The following is a 24,630-nucleotide window of genomic DNA, read 5'->3' on the forward strand; positions in this document are numbered from 1 at the left end:
TTCGTTTCGCATAGCTCATGGAGCAAACAATGGTTAATTAGGGGCCTCTAATGCTCATTCATAATTTCCACTCCATGTTCAAGAAGGTTTAGTCGCGTCAAAATCCGCCTTCTTATATAACCGAACACTTTGAAGTATTACAGCAGTACCTCACCACACAATGCAAACTGAATGTCAAATCCACCCACAATAAAAAAAAAAAGAAAAGTTAACTCAATATCATCCAAGTGTACACATCCTGTTTGGACGGGTGAGAAAATCAACGGCGTGAAAGCCATCAGATCAGGAATTGGCCACCAGGTGGCAGTATTTACCGTACAGTTCAATCCGTTAAAAACGTTCTGACTCGTTTTCGTGTTTGAAAGCGTTGATGAATCCAAGATGAAAAGAATTCATATTTATTTCTTGTAGAAATACAAATTGGATCACGTATCGTGACAGCTTATGAACCTATGACATCATATACAAAAGTTAAAAAAAAACAAAGACAAACAAACATAACCGAGGGTAACAATGTAGCAACACAGTAAGTACACAACTACAATGTAAACAGTCCATAGATATGTGCATATGTGACGCCTGCGTCAAAACAGAGACAAAACAGATAAATGGATCAACCACTGGGAAATAAAATTCGTTATACAAGAGAAAAATAACCAGGTGATCATAACAAAAGTTCTGACTGTGCTTATGGGCCTGAGATCATACAAAAGATTAAGTAAATTTCTGTTTTTTTTTTTCCTGTTAACTGAATAGACAAATGAGCTAGCTGGAGACCTGCGGCCCAAAATGACAACTACACAGAAGGGCTAAAGAAATCGAAAGTTGAAAAAAAAATCTAACTGATGTAAGTGTCCCAGTCTCACTGGATCAACCTGTGGGTTAAGGCTCTGTGACTTAAGGCAGGAGTGCTTAGCTGGGCTCCACCATGGACAAGACCCAGAGGTAAGTGCTGCTAGTTGGCTGCTGCATTCTGACTGTAAACGGTACCTGTAGCAACTCACACCACACCCTCAGTTGACTTCCAGCTGCTCCAGCAGAGGGTTCACCTCGCTCTCTGGGGTCTTGACACTATCTGTCCTGACAATGCATGTGGGGCGATGCCGGTTAAGCATGAGGATCAGCTGCTGTCTCTCGTGTTTCAGCTCCTCAATCTGGGCTTTGAGGTCAGAGTTCATCATCTCTAGTCGCTCCGATTCCTAAGAGACAGTGATGGAAAAACACAAGCCAAGCTAAAAAAATTTTTTTTAAAAAGAAGAGGGAGAAAAGACGGGGCTAAAGTGCAGATGTCATCTTGCCTATTATGTCAGACAAGATCTTATACAGTAACACGATAATGAAAGAATTACAATGAAGCATCTCACTTTTTGTAGATAATCTGTCCTCTCCTTTTTTTTGTTTCGACAGCGCGCTGCAGCCACTTTGTTTTTTTCTCGCCTTCTCCTTCTCCTCTCTTCCTCCTCATCTCTCTACATAAGGGTGCAGGAAAAGTGGTTTAAGCACGTGAGAAAGTGTGAAGGATGCATTGTTGATATCAGTTACAATCAGTTCTCGCCACGACCAGTAGGTGAAACTGCAGTTTAAAGGGACAGTTCACCTAAAATCCAAAAATACATGTTATTGCTATTCATCCATCTAGATCGTTTCTGTGCCAGCTGCCGAGTTTTGGAGATATTGTCCACAGAGATGTCTGCCTTCTCTAAAATACAATGGAACTAGATGGCACTAGTGGAAGTGCTGAAAAACACATTTGCAAAACTCAACAGCAATGTCTCCTTTTAGAAATCATGACCCACTTACTTAGGTTAATCCACAGACCTTGTTGTGAGCAGTTTTGTGTAGGAACTATTTTCTTAGACCGAACTACACCTACATGAAACTGCTCACAATAAGGTCTGTGGATTATCTCGAGTAAGCGGGTCATGCTTTCTGCAAAGAGACATTGCCGCTGGGGTTTTTCAAATGTATTTTTCAGTGCTTTGAGCAACATGAGCCGAGTGCCATCCAATTCCATTGCATTCAAGAGAAGGCAGACATCTCTATGGCTGATATCTCCAAAACTCCACAACTCACACCAAAACGATCTAGATGGGTGAATAGCACTACAGGTAAGAGGAAAAAAACATGTATTTTGGATTTTGGGGGGAACTGTACCTTTAAGATCAGACAATGAGCTCTCCAAAGCAAACGCACTTTCACTTGACAACAAGTCCCAGTGTTCTGATGTTGTATTGGGCCCATCCACTGGACATGTAGTCTCCCCTGTAGGTCTGTGACAAATCTGGAAAACTGCATTTGCAGCAACTGATCCTTGTTAAAAGCTAAATTGGTGACGTCCGCGGTGGCGTAGCGGTCTAAGCATCGGCTTGGAGTCGATGCAGTTGCCCACTGGGGACTGGGGTTCGCGCCCCGGTCTCGTCAGATCCGACTATGGCCGGACTCGATGAAGCAGCAATCATTGGCAACGCTGTCTTCGGGAGGGGGGCGGAGTCGGCTTGTGTTCGTCATGTGAATGCGTCTCTGTGTGTGCCGGAAAAACAGTGGTTCGGCTTGGATTCGCCTTGTCACGAAAGTGGGGAGGCGCTTTCCTTCGAGACTGCCGGCCGGAGAGATGCAGTTGGCGAACGCATGCAATACGAGGGTGGGTGTTTGAATTAAAATAGGGATCAATTGGCCACTAAATTGGGAGAAAAAAGGGAAAAATCAGAAATAAATTTATATAAAAAAAAAAAAGCTAAATTGGTGTTGGGTGGTTGTTGCGCTACTACACTGATGACGCCGAGACGAATGTTACAGCATCAGTTGTGAAATAGAGATCAGGGGCAGATGCACGCTCGAATGATGAATTGAAAAGTAACTGTCGGCGCCATGTGAGTGTGACCCTTGACTACCACAACCCCACCTGCTAAATACAAGCCTACCCCCCCCCACACACACACATACACACATACACACACCTCTGTTTTGATGGTTATGGACCTCTTCCCCAGCTTGCCCAGGAAGTGTAGCGGTGAGAGCATAGCCCCCAACTCGTGGAGATCACCAAACTTGAGTTGGTCGGTCCTGGTGGTGGCTGAGATCCCTGCCAGTGGGCCCAGGCTGGGCAGGGAGCCTGCTGTCACGGAGGGGTCTGGGATTTGTCCTGGCATCGTGTCAGACTCGGTCGTAACCACAGCTAAGAGGCAGAGTGGAAAATTGGGAGACATATTTCAGAGTCATGCTAAAACCAGACAGATGTGGAATAAAAGCGGAGCTCTGCATGTGCTCAGTGTTGGGGCACTCAACCGGCATGAGCCATTTTTTATGATGCACATTTACCTTTGTAAAACATAGGTGGTTTGGATACCGCAATAGAGAAGACAGACAGTCAAGTGCCCTCCTAAATGTCAGTTTGGTAAAGACCTTAAAAAAAAAAGTATTTTCTAAAAAGGTGCACAAAGGCCTCCTGGCAGGCGATGCTCCAATGAATCGCTGGCCTGTTATAGCAACAGGAGACTGATGCCGTTTCCAATTAGGCCGTTTTAATATTTTGCCTCTTTTTTTGTTTTTTGTTTTCGCAATGAATGTATACTTCCATTTAGAGAGGTCTTGGCTTGAATTTATCTTTTTAAAGCACCGCATGAAAGCAGACAAATTCCCCCTTTATACTACAGAGAGCTACAGCCAGTCCTTGCCAAAAAATATTCATTCCCCGTGTTTTTGTCCACATGCGCCTGCTCTTCATGTCAGAAGAGAGGAATGTGGCTGCTGGAAAGGAGCATAATGTGGCCAAGCCTGATTCCCCTATCCTCTTTCTCTTTGTCTAGCGACAGATTACGTGCGTTACCCTCAAAGTGTGTCGTTGTTGACCAGATTTTGGTGGTGTGCCAATTCTGTACGCTCCTATGGGCGAATAAGTCGACCATATCTGCCCGAAAGTCAGGCTGCCCCTGTTCTAGCAGGGTCCTGAGGTGAAGAGGCACAACAGAGGGATCCACAGGGAAGAGGAAATGACCTCAGCACTGGGTGGACGTCCAAGCCGTGTGCTACAGACGAGACCACTGTCTGAACTTACTTGGGTCAACAAAAACGTTCGGCCGTCTCCGTCTCGTACAAATTAACACCGAAATCTATCAACGGTGCTGCCTGATTTCTTTCTCAAAACAGGATGAGGAGCAATGTTATTTTTTTCCCCCACTTTCCCTGCATAAAGGTCAGCAAACTTGCATGCGGACCCCTCCAAGCCGTGTTACCAACGCTTTAAATTCAACATTTCAAACATTTGAGGCATAAAATTCTGAGATATAACGCAACTCTAAGTTAAAACGTAGACAATATTTAGGGATACTTATACGTGGATGTAAACTGAACCAACACTTTAACAAGACGCCAACTTGTTTCCTCGCATCCCCACAGCGTACCCACACCCTTTATCAGTATGCATCAGTGGGGTGTTTGTTGGCCTTGTGGAGCTTTTTGTTGGTGTGTTTATCTCGTGGAGGCAGACGGCACGTTGTGGTAACGGAGCACCGTTACGGGGCCCGGAGGAGTCCAATCCAACCCCGTGCACTCAAGTCAGGGGTCAAATGCGAAGTGGAAGCTTTTCCTCAGCAGTGCATGTCTCTTACGTAACGTGAGCTTTGAATGGGGATGCTGCAGTCATATATATATATATATATATATATATAAGTGTAGATACATAGACATGTTGCTCGTTTCGTTTTTTGGGAGTCGCTATTTCAAGGTTGCAAAGGAGCACTGCCGTGAAGCAAAAAGGGGGGGGGCACATCCAATGAGAACAGCTTGTACAGAGCCCCGCACGTCACGAACTGCACATGTAACAACATGCAACAAAAGAAAAAAGGTATATGGGAGTAAAGCGTGGTCGACAACACGCCAGGTCTGCCCAACGCATCCAAAACCACACGGAACGGACCCCCCCACCCCCTCCTTTATGAAACGCCACGACAGGCATGGTCCAACACGGTAATCTGACGGGCTTTTTAAAGTTGATCGGAGCCAATGCGTGGCCCGCTGACACACACTACTACTACACACACACACACACACACACACACACACACACACACACACACACACACACACTACTACTACTACTACACACACACACCGCGTTCCGCTGAGCGTCTCGACCGGGAAGTTTGGTTTACAAACCTGACTTTGATCCCAGGTGCTGCAGATGTCCTCTCTTCTGGTCAGCCCGAGGTCGAGAGTAGATTTTAAAAAGTGGAAATCGTTGCATCAGCTCGTTTAAACGTGAATCCAGTCCGGGGAGGATTTGGGAATGCGGAAATTAGTTGTGCCAGCCAAACGTAAGCAGGGATGTTTGAGAGAGAGAAAAAAAAGAAAAGGAAGAAAGAGAAAGAAAGAAAGAAACACTTGAAAGGGGGGAAGTCCTACCGCTCCTCCCATTAGACGCGAAAGAGAAACTGGACGGAGCCTGCTACTCGTCTCGGATGCCGAGCCCCGCAGCAGCCTGGCCCTGCTAGGTACATGTGCACCAGCATACTTCGGTTCTTCACAAAATTCCTTGGGGGGGGGGAATACACGCGCGCGCGCGCGCACACCGAGTCTTCCTGGAGAGGAGCTCGCTATTGTTGCAGTCGCGGATTCTCCCCCCCCCCTTAATAATGACCGTCACCACCGCTGGTTTTGAACGTGTGTAACCCGCTTCAGAGTGTAAACCCCCCTCACACGGTCGCAGCAGACGTCACTCAGAATGACTGTTTATTGTGATTCTTCATCATCGTTCGTAAGCAATCAATGCTCGTTCACTCGTTAAAATCTGACAAGTAAGTCCAAAGTTTGAGAGGTAAAAAAATAAATCGTCAATAAATTACATCTTGATAGATATACACACACACACATATATATATATATATTCAAATATAGCACTGGATGTTTTCATGGAAAACTCTTTAAACATCTTTAACAATGAGGCCAAACCACGGTTGATGACTTTGAGGTATGCAAGTGATTAACATGGAAGTATACGTGAACACAACATCCACAGTAACCAATATACACTATCGACACCAAAAACCACAAAAAACAAACACTGACTTCCACAACACGTCATAGATCTAGGAACAGATCGATATAGATGAGCTCCAAAAAACATGCGTTTTAAAACGAGAAGTTAACTCCGATCCCTCTGTCAAGTCAAAAAGCCATGCTCTTAGTTCAGCTTTCTATATCTGGAGAAGGTGTATACATTCTGTGGCATAGGTTGTTGTACATACATGTTATTTCGAAAGTCAAGGATCTGCAAAAAAATAAATAAATAAATATAAAATAAAAATGCAATGGCAGAGATCAGATCAATATCACGTCACTCTATACATTATAAGGCGAGGAGAGTTGGGGAATTGAGGATATCGACATTTTCTGCCTTCCCCCCTCCGCCTTTATGGTCATCTAATCCCTCGGCGAGGGAGTCCAGCTCGGGGCAGGAGAATGTGAAAACAGACAGATAGCTGCTACAGGTAGGGGTGGAGGTCACCGCAGCGGGGCTCAGAGCCTCCAGGTCACCGGAAACCGATTTGTACAGGGTCTCCCAGTCCGAGACCCCAAGAGAGCTGCTCAGATCTATGTCTGGGACGGAGCGCGCCGTCTCCGTGCTGGTCTTCTCCTCCATATTGGGCATCAGATTGTCCAGCAGCCCCTCCTTAATACCCAGAGAGGGCTCAAGGTCGCTGATGTTGATTCCGGCGCTGGCGCACAGCAGGATGTTGGAGTTCCCGGAGATGGCCGTGGCGGGGTCACTGGGCACGTCCGCATCTTGCAGTGAGGGGGCTTCCTGGGCACCGTCTTCTGGGAGCTTGTCCTCGACCGGGCAAAGCGGAAGCTCCGGGGACAGAGCGGACACGTGGAACATGGACTCCAGCTCTTCTGACATCTGACACACGGGTTTGTGTGTCGCGAGGACAAATTCGAGCCGTTCTCTCTCTTTAAGGAGGCCGGCTATTTCTTTTTGCAGGGCGGTTTTCTCCTCCTCCAACTTGTCCGTCTCCTTGGAAAAGAGAGAGCAACATCTAATATCGGCGCCATCGGACGCATGCAGCAGCCGGTGTGTAAGTGACAGCTGAATAAATAGATGTTTTTGTTGTTGTTTACTTACAGCTTGCAGCGTGTCCGTCAGCTCCCTCCGCCTGTTGCGACACTTGGCTGCAGCCATTTTATTCCTCTCTCGCCTTACCCTCTTTTTCTCCTCCTCATCCGGAGAGAGCTGCTGGGGTTTAGGAAAAGGACTCAGTTATTACCTTGAGGAATCCATCCTTTATTTATTTTTTTTGGGGGGGGGGTCTTAATCCGCCACGACCACCGCCAATTCAAATGGCAAAAGCATGTTTCTCTGCAATGCGTCTAAAAATAGACCATTGTTGCAGACTCGCTGTGACCTGAATATAAATCGACTGCCTTTGGAAGGCACACAGCCAGCATAAAGCTTTCTGAGGAGCATGCACAGTACTGCTGCCACACACACACACGCGCGCGCGCGCGCACACACACGCGCGCACACACGCACACACGATCAGACTGGCACATGTAAAATATGCATTGTCTCCCTCTTTATCCAAATGCAGGTGAAGACTTGATCTGTGCTTAACCTACCTGCTCCGCTTTCCCCTTCCTGGCCGCATTTTTCCCCCTGCTCCCGCCCGCTTTGGGTGTTGCCTGGTGAGAGCTCTGCACCTCATTGGCTTGCTTGCTACCCAGGGACGGGGAGACAGATGTAATAATCGTAGGCTGGACCATCCACTGGAAATCTGGGGTGGAGGAAATTGCAGTGACTGTCGGAACAAATGGGCTGGCTTCTATGTCCATGTCTTGGCAGAGCTCCTGCAATAAATAAATAAATAAAAATAAAAAAACAACGACTCTCAGAGCTATATGGCAATTCTTCCCAATTCTATTTGTAGTGCAATTAATGAGTCCCCATAAAAGATCTTATTGTGTTGACAAGTACTAAAGCTCTAACCTTGGGGTAGACTAGCCTATACACGTTTTCTTGTCTGAAATATGCCCCGTCCAAAAATAGCTTCCTTCAGATCAATATTTGACTTTATCATTGTCCCTGACGTCAGCAGTGACGCAGAGATGCTGTGGAGTCTCCTGAATGGATTTATTTTTCTCAATGAACCGCTGCATTGACAGGTTTAGTCTCAGGACGTTGGGATCATAACAAGCCTACAAGGATAGCCTGATTTTTATTTCTTTTTTTTTTACCGCCTACGTTTGTTTACGAGTCAATCATCTATGCATCCTCTATGAAAATAAAACACTTTGTCCACCGATTGATTATTTATCTATCTGCACGCCTGAGAATAATACTGAAGATGTGGGAGATTTAGACAAGCCATTTTAAGCTCCTTGTTTGTTTGAGCGCCTCGTGGATACCCGGCACAGCATTATGATGAGTATTAAGCCATTCATACCTTCGCATTGCTGTCGGTGGAGGAGGAGGCTGGGGAGCTGGCGTCTTCTTGCGTGTTTTGACAATAAGTCAGAGTGTCCCTGACTGGAAAATCTGCACATGTAGACACTGAATCCATGTCGGGCGTCAAGTTGTTAAGATACATCACGGGGGGAGGGGAGAAATAAAAAATAAAGGGGTCGATAAACGACAAATGCCACAGCTCCTGTGTGAAGAAGAATTGCCCGGGTCTCCCTCCAGGTATATAGTCTACCTGGTAACTGGATGACTAGAATGCAAGCCCCTCCTTTTATACTCAGCAGGAATTTTATGAATGAACGAAGACTGTACCATCCACGGAGGGGGGTGGGGGGGTCATACTGCCAATCAAAGACGCCTACATGTTGCGGTGCGAGCGAGACTGGAAATCACTGCCCGCTGTCTCCCAGCACATTGTGTTGGGCGGAAATATCGACTATCCTTTTTTTTCCAGTTAATTTTTGGATGAAGGGGATTATTTTTTGTTGTTGTTGTTGAGTAGAACTGTTTTTATACCCATCCACAAGTAATCTGCTTCATTTGAAATGCACTGCGCTGCAACGAACGTGATCTTATTTGCCCAAAACAACAGCACCTCCACAGCGTGCGTCTCTTTTAGACATGTACAAAGAAACAGATTTTGCACTTTTTGTTGTTAATGTAGGCTCATTTTGGTTTTCAATAAGCAAAAAATGACGCAACGTAAGAGCACACCGGTAATTCAAGCAATGATTTCTGACTGCTTTTCTATTATCACATGGTAATAATGTCACGTCACATTTTGCACGAATCTCTCAAATGTGTCCGTCGCTATCGACAGCATGCTGCAGGGACGGCTTGACACGTAAATCCCGGTCAGTTGGACACAGGTCGCTTTAAGACACTTAAAATAATGTCCAACATTTTCGGATGTTTCCTTGCAGGGTTGCGTCTGTGATCCTAAGAGCCCCTCCGGCTCTCTTCTGGTTAACGATACGGGGCGGAGCGTCATGTGACTTAACCGGAAGTACGGCCGGGGCACTTTTAGCAGGCTCGCCCTTAAAATATGAAAGATAGAAGAATATATATCATGTCTAGATTTTGTGCTTCGATAGTATTCTCTCTTCTTTTCGACTTCGGGTCATGCATTACATTTCACCTGCCGGTAAACGTCAACAGATGCCTACGGGAGGAAATCCACAAAGACGTGCTCGTTACGGGCGAATACCAAGTTAGCGACCAGCCGGACGCAAACACCATCCTGAAGGTAACACGTCGCACAGACACGCCACCATCACACCAACCGAACCGGTCTGACGCGCTGTTATGTGACATGTCTGTGCCGGTTTTCCAGATCACGGACTCATCCGGTCACACGCTGTACACCAAGGAGGACGCAACCAAGGGGAAGTTTGCCTTTACAACAGAGGATTATGATATGTTTGAAGTTTGCTTCGAGAGTAAATATCCCATGGGTAGGTGAGGTTTAATATCGCACAGATTCTGCTCCCAGTATCGCCGGGAATAGCATGACTTGAACGGTAAACGTGGTTTCATCCTCAAAACTTGTTTCTTAGTCGAGCGCATTAATGTGGAGACGTCATGCACTGTGACGTCTCATACTAACGCTTGTCATTAGGCACTGGGAGGGTCCCGGACCAACTGGTCACACTGGACATGAAGCATGGTGTGGAGGCAAAGAATTATGAGGAGGTGGGTGCAGCTATGAGAACTGCATGTTAGGACAGGCAATACTTACTTTATAACTGATGTTAAACTCAATATCATGAGTTAAATGAAGGCAAACAATACTGTTCAAATAAATGTTCCATAAAACACTTCAAAACAAGCAACAATATTAAATGTAAAGGGACTACGGCCCATGAGCAGCTTAATAACATATTTGAAGTCTCAGTTATAAGGTGAGTTGGAAAATTGACTGGCACAATCTAATTGCTTTGTCAGATTGCAAAAGTGGAGAAGCTGAAGCCTCTGGAGGTGGAGCTACGACGTCTTGAGGACTTGTCAGAGTCCATCATAAACGACTTCGCCTACATGAAGAAGCGAGAGGAGGAGATGCGAGACACAAATGGTAAGTGAATAAGAGGGATGGGTGTGTTTGATTGTATTTGGTGTATGCATGTCCCCTTGACATGTAAACAAAAATGTCTTCAACGCAGTTAAGGTGCCGTTTTCTGTCTTTCCACACAGAGTCCACCAATACACGAGTCTTGTACTTCAGTGTCTTTTCCATGTGCTGCTTGACTGGATTGGCAACATGGCAGATCTTTTACTTGCGACGATTCTTCAAGGCAAAGAAACTGATTGAGTAAAAGTTCATCAAATGCAGCCTGGCCCATCACAACTGATAACTGAATCGTTGGACTCAGTCTAGGAATATCTACATGGGCACTCTGGCAACTCTGTCTCCTTTCAGACCATCCACCTGTTTTGTATCGAAATTAAGTTATTTCTTTTGTTATTGTTTTTTTTTAGATACTTAACGTAACTCATTATGCTTAGTTCTGACAGACTTGCTGTTTTATATTCATAGGCAATAGTCTGTTATACTATACAGTATTTGTCCGTGGTATATATCCGGATATACCAAGTCCAGTTGCACTTGATTCAACTCCTTTGGATATACAGTATTTGATTTTAACAGTTGTAAAATGAGATGTTATTTTCGTATATATTCTAGGTCTCCCAATGATTTTTCCAATTGCTTCAGTTATAAAAGATTTTCCTGTCAGGTCCATCAGTGTTTTTATAATAAAAGGACATCTCAAATTGTTATTAAGGCATGTTAATCATGGAAAAGAAATGTTCAATTTGTCTTATTTAATGAGTGAAACTGTATAAATTAGAATTTATTTTGCTTGATGAGACATGAAAATACACAACCCCCTTTAGACCTTTCCATAAAGTTCCCATGCTTTATACATTTTTCTCAGCTTCCGGAGGTTGGGCTTCTGAAAATCCTGCAGGAATAAGGAACGTTTGGTCAAATGAGAAAGATGAAATGATGTGGTGGGTGGTTATCAAGCAATTGTAACGTGTGCTGTTCCATGTTGTAATTGCTGAATTAAGAGCAGATGCCCTCATTAGCAGTAATACCTCTGGGTCGTTGTCCAAGTGAAGGATGTCTACCAGGGGAGCAATGGAAGGACGGCCATGGGCACACTGGAATGGTAGCTGGCAGGAAGATAAGGATCCCACCAAGCTGCAACATTCATTGTAACTAAGACTATCATTGAATTTGATGGCACCTGTTTTGTGTATAAACAAATACAAGAAAGCAGTTTAAAGGGTAAATTTTTCACCAAATTAAAATGTCTATCACGACACAAGAAGTGAAAGGATCCTACCATGGCATGCCAGGGAAGCAAGCACCTTTAAGACAGTGAGAGGCAGTGTTCCTTTCACACTACCAGTTGAGCGGAGTAACTAGCAAAAAGACAAGAAATACATACAGTTACCACCTTGTAATGACTAATAACACTTTCCCCAACTTTAAAGCAGAAAGTCGATAGACAGAAGTTGTCAAGCTTACCTCAATGTGCTCACGAAGATACTCCTGTGCAGTAACAGGGAGAGACAACAGGTGATATGAAATAACAATGTTGTAAAACTCTTGACTTTGACTGAGTGACAGATGGCCTTCATACTTAGGTGTCCTATCTCACCTCAACTGTAGACTTGATCACAGACCGTCTCCCCCGCCTGAGTTCATTGCTCTCTTTCTCTGTGAAACACAGTGGTACCTTCTTGACCAACAGTTGTGGCTCTCTGGTCTTTGTAAACACCACCTCCAGGCCAAGGCCTCTCAAATGTGGCTGACAAGACCTGCAAGCAACACAGAAAATGGGAAGCTCTTCTTATTCCATGAACTGGCCACTGTAATAAAGGTCATGTTGTGGGATTAGCAGGATAGACATTACATTACAGTCATTTAGCAGATGCTTTTATCCAAAGCGACTTACAATAAGTGCATTTAACGTAGGAAATCAGGAGAACTACTAGTCATCAGATGTCATAAGTACATCTCTCTAAACAAGCATTTAAGAGCAAAACCAGTGCTAAAGTAAAAGCGCAAGAAAGATTTTTTTTTTTAATGAGTGAATACAGTAAGTGCTAAGAGCAAGTAACAGGGTAGTAGCTCTTGAAGAGGTGAGTTTGTAACCTGCGCCGAAAGATGGGCAGCGACTCCACTGTCCTGACATCAGTAGGGAGTTCATTCCACACTGTGGGGCCAGGACAGGAAAGAGCTGTGACCAGGTCGATTGGCAGCAGGGGCCACTGAGCGACGGGGCAACCAGGTGTCCTGAGGCAGCAGAGCGAAGTGGTCAGGTGGGGGTAGGGGTGTAGGGCTTGACCATGGCCTGGAGATAGGAAGGAGCTGTTCTTTTCACTACCCTGTAGGCTAGCACCAGAGTCTTAAACTGGATGCGAGCAGCTACTGGGAGTCAGTGTAGGGACATGAGAAGGGGAGTTGTGTGGTAGAACTTAGGGCAGTTGAACACCAGACGAGCTGCAACTTTCTGAACAATGATGGCCAACGCCGGGGCGCCAGCAAGGAGGGAGTTGCCGTAGTCCAGCTGGGAGATGACCACAGCCTGGATGAGCACCTTTGCTGTCTCGTCGGTGAGGAATGGGCGAATCTTCCTGATGTTATAGAGGAGAAATCTGCAGGAGCGAGCAACCGATACAACGTTTGCAGCAAACGACAGTTGGTCCTCCAGGATCACCCCCAGGTTCCTCGCAGTCCGAGTTGGCCTCACCACAATGTTGTCAATGGTGATGGCCAGGTCTCAGTGCAGGCAACCTTTCCCCGGGAGGAACATCATGTTCCCGGGAGGAACATGGACAAACTTAGTCCTCCCATCCTGTTCAGTATCAGTTAAAAGCATGTGTGAGTAAAACTTTGGCTCTAAAACGCCTGTCTGTATCAATTCAGTATCATACAGAAGCTGAACAGCACCAAAGAATCTTGATTTTGGTCTATTTTTGGGATGTTCCAGCTATAGGAGCAACAAGTAATAAACACGTCTGTAAAATGTTGCGAAATAAGCAATATTCTATTTCCTATCTTAGAGACTGACTTCAAAAAGTGAAATACCTTATGTACAGAAAAACTTATCAAATTTACTAAGACAAACTGAATGGCATATTGATCCCAGTTTGCGATTTTGACAAATTCAATGGGAGTGATTGCCTATTCCTTTAATAAGATATGAAGTGTATACTGCAAACTATCACCAGGGAATAAGTGACAGCTCATCTAGGCTCTGAAAGATATTCATGATAACAAATGGCAGGCATTCTGTGATTTCCAAGGACAAATAAAGAAAGTGGAGCAACAGAGAGGCTGGGGAGCAAGTTATACAACACAAAAACTACCTAGCCAAAAAAAAAAAAAAAAACCCAAAAACAAAACTTCTAACAGATACGTTGGAGTGTATCCTCACCAATGCATATGACCATGTCAGTCAGTCATGTCTAGTCTTAACGATAAACTGCGGAATCATTCTGGATTTTCAGCAGATATGTGAAAAAATGATGACGTAAATGCCGAATCATTTTGGATATGGACTCCTAAGACTATGTCCTCTGTCAGTTCAGCTTGTGGTAACATTTATGATTGTCTGCTTTCTGGCCTTGTACATAGTCCATGATGTCACACTGCTGTAAAGACATCAAAAACCGAAAATTAAATGGAGAAAGGAGGGAGATGGCTGCTGTGACAGCACCCATACAAATAAAGCAGCATTAGACTGAGCTCCATTGAGTGGTTTGTTTATGTAAGCGAGTTTCAGAAAACCCAAGTTTATGTTCCCAATGTTTTAATGGTCCCTAGCCATGCTATGTTCTTATATGAATTCTCAAAGTCAACAGTACTCCCCTTTAGGTTAACTTACTCTACATCCTCCTTTGTGAGGGATATTACATGAACCTTATAAATGATCATATCGTATCATATCGGTATTGCCCAAATTTTGTCACATGCATGCAAAGCACTGACCTGAGCAGCCTCAGCTCCTCTTCTGTTACACTAATCTCAAGTGGTGGTGAGATGGTTGATGAACACAGACGTCTCTCTCCAGGTGCATCTGGGTTATCTTCATAGGAGTCTGCGGTAAAAATCAAAAATATATAAAAATTAGTCATTATCACAGTCCTCAACATAGCATAGATGAATTCAAAATACTGTTGACAATGCCCCGCTTTACCTGCGATGAGATTCTCAAGGCGAACTCTCTCATGCGCAGCATGCTGATCCACGAGCACAAGAAGATTTCCTGGAGTTTCAAAAATGAGGCGACTAGCTGAGTACTGATACCATTATGGACGAACCAAGTTGTAGATTCGAATGTCAAATACAACGTGTCTAGGGAGCCATTGGTGATGATATGGTAAGTTTTGTCCTTATACCTTCAGTTTCAGGCTCTCCTACAGGCTGTTGGTCTCTAGTATTGATAAGACACGCCAGGAACTTCTTATCCACTTGATGAATAACCTTTAAGACAAAAGTAGAAGATAATAATGTAATAAAGACACATATCAATATACTCAGTGATATACTTAAAGGTCTAGTATTTTAAAGGGAAAAAGGCTAAAATCCTATTGAATATTCAATACAAGCCATATCCAAGGAGAAAATTTGCCTTCATTGAGTGAATCATGGCTTTAGAGAATCGGTATGGGAAAAGGATGTTGTGGATCTTCACAGCCAGGCCATCAGCTTGCCCACTTGATATATTCACACCAACCTGGAAGAATAATTGATCCATTCAACTTTTTCATACATTAATAAACCATAAAAAACCGTGAAAATGGGGTCTACATTTAAAATAAAATATAATGTGAGAAAAAAAATTATAGCAGCAACATTAAATCCTTATGCAATTACAATGTCAAGTGAATTAAATATTTGCTTGCCATGGGAGGTCTGACAAACACAGGGTTACTCCATTCAGAGTACAAGGAGGAAAGAGAGTTGGAGTTCTCAACATCATCCCCTAAGCAAACAGAAATGGAGACTATCACAAAAGAGCAAGATGACATACGAACCATGTCAACTGTATACATCTGGTACATTTTGTGGGTATGTGTTAAGACCTATTATACAGCAGAGACAATCTGTTCTTATGTGGCTGGAAAAACAGTACCTCTGTCCTCTGGCCCTGAACTAATCACTCTCTCTCCCTTTGTTTTTGGAAGGAAAGGCAACACTAAATTCATCTGAAAAGGGTAACACCTGTATTCGATCCCTATGGTTTGAGGAATGAGAACAAGGTTGGTAAACATGAACACAAATACTGCCAACACCTACAAATCCACACAAAATCAAACAGCTAAGATCTTCAAATTCCAACTCAAGTGCTGCTGTTGACTGTTAGTTCTTGTTACTGTTGTGTCAAAATATCCACTGTTGAGCACAAACAGACTACAAGAGCTTGCTTACCTGTTCTGGAGATGACACTAACTGCCATGTTGGTGACATCTGATGTGCAGAGCGCTTGTGTTTCTTCCACAGGTGGTTCATCATAACAGCTGAGTCCCGTGACTTTGTTGATGTACATCATCCTTCCAACAGAGTCATCATAGTGGTGAAACCAGTCACCAGATGCTGCCGACTCGTCCCACTTGGCCATCTGAGGACTTGTATGGCAACTTGGGTCATGTTCCGGATTCGGTGCAGTAGGACAGGGTTGGTCATCGGTGATGCTATCCTGGATATCATCCTGAGAGTTCAAGTGACAGCTATTCTCCAGTGATGTAGCCTGTGAAGGGTTTGCTTGTGTGCTCTGTGACACCTCTGTCCTGTGCTGTTTCAAATGACAGAGTTTTGTTGCTAAAGATATTCCGCTGCTTTTTTTGTGGCGTGAGATTGGCTTTAACTTGGTGAACACAGTAACGGTCGGGGAGCTTTGGCAATCACTCTGAATTTCATGTATTTCTGTGACGTCCCTCTCTTGTTCCTCTCTCTGACCAAATGGAAAATTCTGAGTCTCTCTGTCATGAGTCAGCGAGAGACTGTCATCAGTGTCCAGACAAGATGATTTTATTTCACTAGACTTCTTATACATTCTTCTAAATGTGTCAAGAGATCCAGCCTCCTTAATTAAAGACAACTTTTGATATGATGTAATCTTGCGAATCTTTGATGAGACAGCAGGGGGAAGGTCACTGTATACTTTTTGACAAGCTTTTAAATGACCTGAGCCCTGTATAAATGAAAATTTACGTTTCAAAATGCAGGAGTTATCTTGACATTTTTGCCCTGGAACTTGCCGGCTTAATGATGGCCTATTCTTCTGGTCCAGATCCAGAGCCAATAGACTTTCATGAACATATGGATTCGATATACTGATCTTTCTGTGCCCTGATGGTCTTTGTCCACAACTGTTTGTGCTCTGGTGATGAAATTGCATTTGAGGAATACAGTTTGAATTAAGTTCAGCTTCTTGTGCACTGCTATGCATTACCGTAATACTACTTTTTGAGGCAGTACTACTGCTTTCTAGCTTACTGACTGAACTAGACAGACATTTAAAACTCTGAGATTCTTCCACAGAGTCATTGGAGTTTGGCACATCTTCTTTTGTCATGTTATTCTCAGAACATGCTTCCAGTCTATACTTTAATGTGACTACATTACACTGTGGCTCTACCCTGTATACTGTGTTTGTGCATCTATGGTCTTGTTTCTTTTCCTTTGCTTTGCTTCTTTCCTCCACATGATCTTTGCCCTTATATTCTTTGTTATCTATGGGAGCATGCATCTGTTCAACACTGTTTTCAGGTAAACAATCTTCCTTGAACCTGCGATGAACAAACTCGGATGCAAGTGTCTTTCCAATAATGCAATCCATTGTGGATTCTATTCTGGACGTCTGGATGTCTGAACTACTGTCCTTCCCTTCTTGCACTGTGACTGCTCTAACACACAATTTGGGAGATGCATATTCCCAGTCATCTTGAGAGAGTTCAGCCACCAAGTTCTCTCTGACCAGGAATATTTTAACCGCTTCCTCTATGCAGAGCAAAATACCATCCCAGTCTTTGAACTCAATGAGAGTTTTGGCAGGCTCTAGACAAATGTCATACTCTGAATAGCAGCATTTAATATTAATGATGTACATTCCATGAAGCTCTTGTCGTTTTTTTTGCTTCGGACTCCTGATGGCAGACTGTCCATCTGGACTGTCATTCTTTTGACCTGAACTTCTCAGACTGCGTAGCAGAAGATTCAGCAGCTTGTGGATCTGTGTTTTAAGAACGAGTCTGCCATTTACAAACAAGAATTGTAAGCTGTTGTTGTAATAGCCCTCCCTGCCAATGTGACCACTTACTTCAAACTGTCTGTGAGCATAGCTGATCTCTCCCAGTTTCTGTGCTCGTCCCAAACCATGTATCTGAACAAACCTGTGGTAGGTGTCTCTAGCTTTGGGGAGCTGCACTATCATGTCCCCCGTACAATCATTCTTCAGTGTGAATGAGACAGCAGGGTGCATCAAAGAGATGGCCTCTATCCTCTGTCTGATCCGCTCACTTTCAAGGACGGCATCCATTCTCTTCCTCCTCACAGGCATGTTGTGAAAGAAGTCACAAACAACAACTGTTGTCCCGGCAGAGGGACGGGCGGTCTCAGCTTCAAACACGTCCAAACCTTTGCCACCCTTGAACACTTTCACTTGTGTTTTCACAGACGATTTGGTCCTCGATGTTATTTCGACAAGTGAGGCGAGAGACACTATACTTGCCAAAGCCTCCCCTCGGAATCCGTAGAATCTCAGATTCTCCAAGTCCTCAACGGAGCTGCATTTGCTGGTGAAGTACCTTTTCCCGACGGCCTCCATGTCCTCGGTATCAATCCCCGAGCCGTTGTCAATCACCCTAACTTTGAACGCCCCCATGTCCGTTCTCAACCCCATACATGTGGCTCCAGCATCGACGCTGTTAAGAATGAGCTCCTCCACACATTGCTGGAGTGAGGAGACGGCGACTCCAGAGCGAAGCTTGGCCTGTACCTCTTCAGACAAACACTTAATCATTGTTTTCGTTGAGTTTCATTCACCGGTCTCGTCTCGTGTATTTTCAACCGGTGGAATCGGTAAACTATTAATAGTCTGTTATTTCTGTTAACCGGACTCATGGCTCAGGTTCGACTGGAGTTCGGGGGGATCGTCTCCGGAGACATTTTCTCGAAAACCACGTGACGGAGATAGCCGAACCGACCGTTGCCTGACGCAAACCACGACCTAAACCTTAACTCTAAACTCAGCCGCCGAAACTGTATTTGCCGTCGCTTCTTAACCGCGGGACATGGTTTTCCCATGGAAAAATAAGAAAAAAAACGCGTATCAACTGTACGGGAAAATCGACTTTTGCGTTATGTGTTGCGCGGCACTTTTTACGCATTTGCAGCAGCCAGGTGGTTTTTGAGAGAATGTCCGCCTCGGGTCAATTCTGTTTACAGTCAACGAGACGAGTTACGCTCCCACGCTGGTAACCGCGGCTGCCCCCTTCGGCGTGGAGAGAAACTACAAGCTTCTCGCCCAATAACAAAACTCCAAGCCCCTCCATTCATATTTTGAAGTTGTACTCCAATTCTTGTGTAATCGTATGCGAGTGTTGTAAGCTGCTTCAATTGCATAATGATACTTGATCCATAAACGTTTTGCTAATAAATATTTGTTTTCCTTTTTTATGAATTAGTGAGCCCAGGGACCCAGAAGTGGTAAGTCATTACATTTGGGCTAGTATGGTATTCAGCTTAACATCCATCCATCTATCCATTAATTATCCAAGCCGCTTATACTGAGTAGGGTCGCGGGATGCTGGAGCCTATCCCAGCAGTCATTGGCAGCAGGCGGGGAGACATGTTCACGATAATTCATCTTGATAAAAAGTAGCTTTGAGTAACATGTAGCCAAATGCAGTTTCATTCTTAAGTGCAATACAATTAGGAGAAAATAGCCCAAAATGCAGTTGGTATTTCAGACATCTGGATAATTATGATCAAAACATGATATATCAAGGCCTCCATTTAACTCAAAACTGCAGATGGGCTCATGATGTGATCACTACTGTGTAACCTAACTGCTCAGCCTATTGAACACATGAAGTTACAGCTACTCAAATTTTACAGAGTTGCAAAGAACTATAAACTGAATTGTCCTTCTCTATTAGTACAAGTCAGATTTTTTTTGTAGGAATATACTATATCCGTTGTCAGATTTAGAGTTGGAGAAACTTGATTTTTATCCATTAGATTAACTCAAATTGTGGCACACAGGCCAGTTGGCCCTGTTCTTCTATGATGGGACATGGAACAGCTGTGTTGCGGGTTTTATATCAAGGAATGTTGGGTAGCTGGGCAGAACTTTTTTTTTAGACACGTTAACGTTTGATGATCTTGTATTCTGTTAAGAGTTAATTGTGCCAATATATAGCACAGTTCCACTTCCGGTGTTTATGATGAAATAATTTTGTGATTAGTTACAATTATTTTTAGATTACATTCAATCATTTTATTCATAGTGCAGGAAAGCTCCCTTTTAGGTAGCCTGCAGTGAATCAGTGTGAGTAACCTTTGCAGATAAATAAAAGGGGGAAAAACATTTGCTGCTATACTGCATAACTTAATTTCCATAACCAACGAAACAATGAGGGTTTTGCTATGGCTGGCAATACACCTTTCCCTGCACACGTGTATTAAATTCCTACAAAACACACTCCAACTAATTTAGTTACAACATAGCTGCTGAGTACTTGATATTCAAATATTTCCTTTTTATAACTCAAATTGTTCAAGGTAATCAGTTTCCTTCAACGAGTTCACTGTGTTGAGTGTATTATGTCATCATAAAAAGTAGTTGTGCATTTTTTTGTTGACACAACGTGTATGTCATTCTGTCATACTCTTTAGAAACAAACCTATGTTATCAACATGTTCACACAAAAAAAAGTCTTTTCACACAAGGCAATGTCGGTTAGAGTAGCCTAACTTTAATATTTAACTCAATTTTTAATGGCTTTTAAGTAAACATGAAAATACTCCACAGGACGAATCCCGTCAAAATATAAGAAATTTAAAACAACTAAAAATAAATAGTTCAAAATGAATGTCACATATCTATTGGCGAACCACTTTAAACGCCGGGTGATCTAGGCCCTCAACCTTCCTCTCATTCTTGAACTCGGCTTTGATTATTCGTGACTGGGGGCTCCCGGTGGTCCTCAGCCATTCCTGCATCTCTTTCACTTTGTCGCTCGGACCTTGTAGCTGCCCTTCAACGGTCCCTGCATCCGTGTTTCGGACCCAGCCAACCAAGCCTAGCTTCTTCCCTTCTGTCTGAAGAGTGAAAACACAGTGAGTCAGCTGAAACAGAGTACTGACAGAAGCATTTTGTGACAAGGATGGAGAATGAGACATTTCATTAGAGGAGCTGTATATGACGTTAATTCATAAAACTGTGTACTGGAAGCGATCTATCAGCACTAATGACCAGTTCTAGTTTATAAACACGTGTTTTGAGTCCGAAAGCTACATTTGACAAAGCTTTACTCTGGGACAGTACAGTTACACGCCAACGTCATATAAACTCACCTGAGTATATTTTCGAAAAAATACACCTTGCACTCTACCGAAAACTTCATAATCCACAGATAATAGGTCTTCCTGGGACATAGTGGACCTAGAGAAGGCAAAAACAGGGGTTGTGTTTGTGGTGTGATACGATGACAACCTTAAGGCCGCATTGTATCGCAATGGTACCAGATCAGACATCTATTCAGAAACTCTGCAGTGTTATGAAGCTAATGAGGCATTTCTCTCTCATGTTGTTTCTGGTGACAGCAGCTGGCTCTGTAAAAACGCTTACCTGGACGTGTTTAAAAGCCGCCGAGCCGTTCATTTAGCTCCGACGGTTCTGACTTGGTTGGTGCTACAGTGAACTGGCCGGAGGGACGCTCTCACTGTGATTGGTTGTTTCGCTGTCAGGCAAAATGATGACGCTCTGATATTCGGTAATGTGAGTGGTTAGGATTAGGGTTAGGTGTGAGTTAGCCAATCAGAGGCATGCAAACGCTTCCGCCACACGGCACAGAGCGTCCCTCCGGTTGAAATGAAACCGAAAAGTACGTTAAAACCATTTTTAACTTTAAAAATAGGAAAGGTGCAACAACTGCTTATTTGCTTTTTTCATCTGATGTTTTCACTTCAAGTTTTCCCCTGGCTCTAATGTTACTTTGTCTGTATTAATACAATTATTTGTTTGCATGTCATTTCTATTGTCAACAAAGATGTAAAAAAAAAGTCCCTCCGGTTATTCCACTCTAGTACCAACCTTCTGACTCCGTCGCTTTGGGTCGGTCGGGTCTAGATAGTAGATAGTAACCCTAGATTTGCGAAACTCTCGCGCTAATTTAACCTCAACCTAACCCTAACGTTAACCTCACGCTTTCTTTATTCCACTGCTACTACTACTACTTTTGGCTGCTCCCGTTAGGGGTTGCCACAGCGGATCACCCGTTTCCATCGCTTCTTGTCCTCTGCATCTTCCTCTGTCACGCCAGCCACCTGCATCCATCAACCTCCTCTTAGGCCTTCCTGTTTTCCACTTCTCTGACAGCTCCATATTCAGCATCCTTCTCCCAATATACCCAGTATCTCTCCTCCACGCCTGTCCAAATCATCTCAATCTTGCCTCTCTTACTTTGTCTCCAAACCGTCAATCAATCAATCAATCAATCAATCAATCAATCAATCAATCAATCAATCAATCAATCAATCAATCAACCAATCAATCAATCAATCAATCAATCAAGTTGCATTTCGTCCAACCTGAGCAGTCCCTCTAATATAATCGTTCCTAATCCTGCCCTTCTTCATCACTCCCAATGAAAATCTTAGCATCTTCAACTCTGCCACCTCCAGCTCCGCCTCCTGTCATTTTGTCAGTGCCACTATCTCCAAACCATATAACATAGCTGGTCTCACAACCATCTTATAAACCTTCCCTATCATGCTTGCTGGTACCCTTCTGTCTGAAATCACCCCTGACACTCTTCTCCACCCATATGTATTCCGCCTTGCTCATACGGACTGTCATTGCTCTTCTCTCCAGTGCATACCTCCACCTCTCCAGGCTCTCCTCAACCTGCACCCTACTCTCGCTACAGCTCACAATGTCATCCGCGGACATCATAGTCCACGGAGACTCCTGCCTGATCTCGTCCGTCAACCTGTCCATCACCATTGCAGACAAGAAGGGGCTCAGAGCCGATCCTTGATGTAATCCCACCTCCACCTTGAACCCATCCGTCACTCCTACCACACACCTCACCATTGTCACGCTGCCCTCATACATACCCTGCACCACTCTTGCATGCTTCTCTGCCAAGTGCTCCCGACTTCCTCATACAATACCACACCTCCTCTCTCGGCACCCTGTCATATGCTTTCTCCAAATCCATAAAGACACAATGTAACTCCTTCTGACCTTCTCTAAACTTCTCCATCAACACTCTCAAAGCAAACATCGCATCTGTGGTGCTCTTTCCAGGCATGAGACCATACTAATCATCACCTCTCCTCTTAACCTAACTTCCACCACTCTTTCCTATAACTTCATGCTGTGGCTGATCAACTTTATACCACTGTAGTTGCTACAGTCTGCAAATTACCATTACTCTTGAAAATCGTTACGAGTACACTTTTTTTCCACTCCTCAGTCATCCCCCCACTTTCCAAGATTGTGTTAAAACAATCCAGTTAAAAACTCCACTGCCATCCCTCCTAAACATCTCCGTGCCTTCACAGTATGTCATCTGAACCAACTGCCTTTCCATTCTTCTGGGCATAGTGGCCCAGTCGTCAGCACTGTTGCCTCGCAGCAAGAAGGTCCTGGGTTCGAACGCCAGGCTGTCCCAGGTCCTTTCTGTGTGGAGTTTGCATGTTCTCCCCATGTCTGCGTTGTTTTCCTCCGGGTGCTCTGGTTTCCTCCCACCATCAAAAAGACATGCCTATTAGGGTTGATACTCCTGTCTGTGCCCCTGACCAAGGCAATGGAAAGAACTGGAGTTGGTCCCTAGGTGCTGCAGCTGCCCACTGCTCGTGTACAATAGGATGGGTTATAAATGCAGAGGACCAATTTCATTGTAACTACACAATGATGAAATAAAGTGGCTTTCTTTCCTTTTTCTTCTTTCTTCTTCATAGCTGCCCTCACTTCATCCTTGCTAATCCACTGCACTTCCTGAGTTACTATCCCCACATCATTAAACCTTCTCTCTCTTTCATTTTCTTCATTCATCAGCTCCTCAATGTATCCCTTCCACCTTCTCATCACACTCTTCTCATTTGTCAGCACATTTCAATCTCTATCCTTCATCACCCTAACTTGCTGCACATCTTTCCCATCTCAGTCCCTCTGTCTAGCCAATTGGTACAAGTCCTTTTCTCCTTCCTTAGTGTCCAACCTCTCATACAGCTTGCCATAAGCCTTTTCCTTTGCCTCCGCCACATCTGTCTTTGCCTTATGCCACATCTCCTTGTACTCTTGTCTAATTTTTTCATCTCTTTGACTATCTCACTTCTTCTTCACCAACCTCTTCCTCCATATACTTTCCTGTACTTCCTCATTCCACCTCCAAGTCTCCTTTTCTTCCTTCCTCTGTCCAGAAGACACACCAAGTACCTTCCTAGCTGTCTCCCTCACTATTTCTGCAGTAGTTGGCTAGCCATCCACCAACTCTTCACTACCACCAAGTGCCTGTCTTAGCTCCTCCCTAAACTCCACGCATCATTCTTCATTCTTCAACTTCCAGCATTTGATCCTTGGCTCTGCCTTCATTGTCTTCCTCTTCTTGATCTCCAAAATCATCCTCCAGACCATCATCCAATGCTGCTTAGCTACATTCTCCCCTGTTACCATCTTGCAGTCTCCAATCTCTTTCAGATTGCACCTCCTGCATAAGATATAGTCCACCTGTATGTATCTTCCTCCACTCTTGCATGTCAACCTATGTTCCTCCCTCTTCTTGAAATACATATTCACCACAGCCATTTCCATCCTTTTCGCAAAATCCACCACCGTCTGTCCTTCCACATTTCTCTCCTTGACACCATACCTACCCATCACCTCATTATCATCTCTGTTCCCTTCACCAACATGCCCATCGAAGTC

General features: G+C 44.1%; 5 protein-coding genes across 8 annotated transcripts; 1 reads left to right on the top strand and 4 right to left on the bottom strand.

Annotated features, from left to right (window-relative positions):
• Positions 1–365: 365 nt before the first annotated feature.
• Positions 366–5,538, bottom strand: jdp2a (Jun dimerization protein 2a). 2 transcript variants are annotated; one of them, XM_056296177.1, is made up of 4 exons: positions 5,155–5,538; positions 2,958–3,175; positions 1,365–1,469; positions 366–1,199 (listed from the first exon to the last, which is right to left on the bottom strand). In XM_056296177.1, the coding sequence occupies exons 1-4, from the start codon at positions 5,240–5,242 to the stop codon at positions 1,014–1,016; spliced, it is 597 nt and encodes a 198-aa protein (XP_056152152.1). In that variant the 5' UTR covers positions 5,243–5,538; the 3' UTR covers positions 366–1,013. The 2 variants fall into 2 exon arrangements, with proteins under 2 accessions (XP_056152152.1, XP_056152153.1); XM_056296178.1 differs by lacking the exon at positions 5,155–5,538 and adding an exon at positions 3,827–3,926.
• A 350-nt stretch (positions 5,539–5,888) lies between these two features.
• fosaa (v-fos FBJ murine osteosarcoma viral oncogene homolog Aa) lies at positions 5,889–8,666 on the bottom strand. The gene is made up of 4 exons (XM_056295841.1): positions 8,439–8,666; positions 7,615–7,842; positions 7,121–7,228; positions 5,889–7,012 (listed from the first exon to the last, which is right to left on the bottom strand). The coding sequence occupies exons 1-4, from the start codon at positions 8,580–8,582 to the stop codon at positions 6,344–6,346; spliced, it is 1,149 nt and encodes a 382-aa protein (XP_056151816.1). The 5' UTR covers positions 8,583–8,666; the 3' UTR covers positions 5,889–6,343.
• An 805-nt stretch (positions 8,667–9,471) lies between these two features.
• Positions 9,472–11,266, top strand: LOC130126362 (transmembrane emp24 domain-containing protein 10-like). Its single transcript, XM_056295842.1, has 5 exons — positions 9,472–9,701; positions 9,789–9,909; positions 10,074–10,147; positions 10,400–10,526; positions 10,646–11,266. The coding sequence occupies exons 1-5, from the start codon at positions 9,501–9,503 to the stop codon at positions 10,765–10,767; spliced, it is 645 nt and encodes a 214-aa protein (XP_056151817.1). The 5' UTR covers positions 9,472–9,500; the 3' UTR covers positions 10,768–11,266.
• Positions 11,267–11,282: 16 nt separating this feature from the next.
• mlh3 (mutL homolog 3 (E. coli)) lies at positions 11,283–18,492 on the bottom strand. Of its 3 annotated transcripts, none has more exons than XM_056295840.1 (11): positions 15,900–18,492; positions 15,374–15,453; positions 15,100–15,204; positions 14,867–14,951; positions 14,665–14,733; positions 14,457–14,565; positions 12,121–12,280; positions 11,988–12,011; positions 11,803–11,881; positions 11,552–11,657; positions 11,283–11,415 (listed from the first exon to the last, which is right to left on the bottom strand). In XM_056295840.1, the coding sequence occupies exons 1-10, from the start codon at positions 18,490–18,492 to the stop codon at positions 11,581–11,583; spliced, it is 3,381 nt and encodes a 1,126-aa protein (XP_056151815.1). In that variant the 3' UTR covers positions 11,283–11,415; positions 11,552–11,580. The 3 variants fall into 3 exon arrangements, with proteins under 3 accessions (XP_056151815.1, XP_056151814.1, XP_056151813.1); XM_056295839.1 differs by having other exon boundaries at positions 11,552–11,703; XM_056295838.1 differs by having other exon boundaries at positions 11,327–11,703.
• Positions 18,493–20,434: 1,942 nt separating this feature from the next.
• acyp1 (acylphosphatase 1, erythrocyte (common) type) lies at positions 20,435–21,409 on the bottom strand. Its single transcript, XM_056296370.1, has 3 exons — positions 21,325–21,409; positions 21,051–21,138; positions 20,435–20,795 (listed from the first exon to the last, which is right to left on the bottom strand). The coding sequence occupies exons 2-3, from the start codon at positions 21,129–21,131 to the stop codon at positions 20,577–20,579; spliced, it is 300 nt and encodes a 99-aa protein (XP_056152345.1). The 5' UTR covers positions 21,132–21,138; positions 21,325–21,409; the 3' UTR covers positions 20,435–20,576.
• Positions 21,410–24,630: the final 3,221 nt, after the last annotated feature.

Source organism: Lampris incognitus, chromosome 16 (genome assembly GCF_029633865.1).
Source record: "Lampris incognitus isolate fLamInc1 chromosome 16, fLamInc1.hap2, whole genome shotgun sequence".
NCBI lineage: Eukaryota > Metazoa > Chordata > Actinopteri > Lampriformes > Lampridae > Lampris > Lampris incognitus.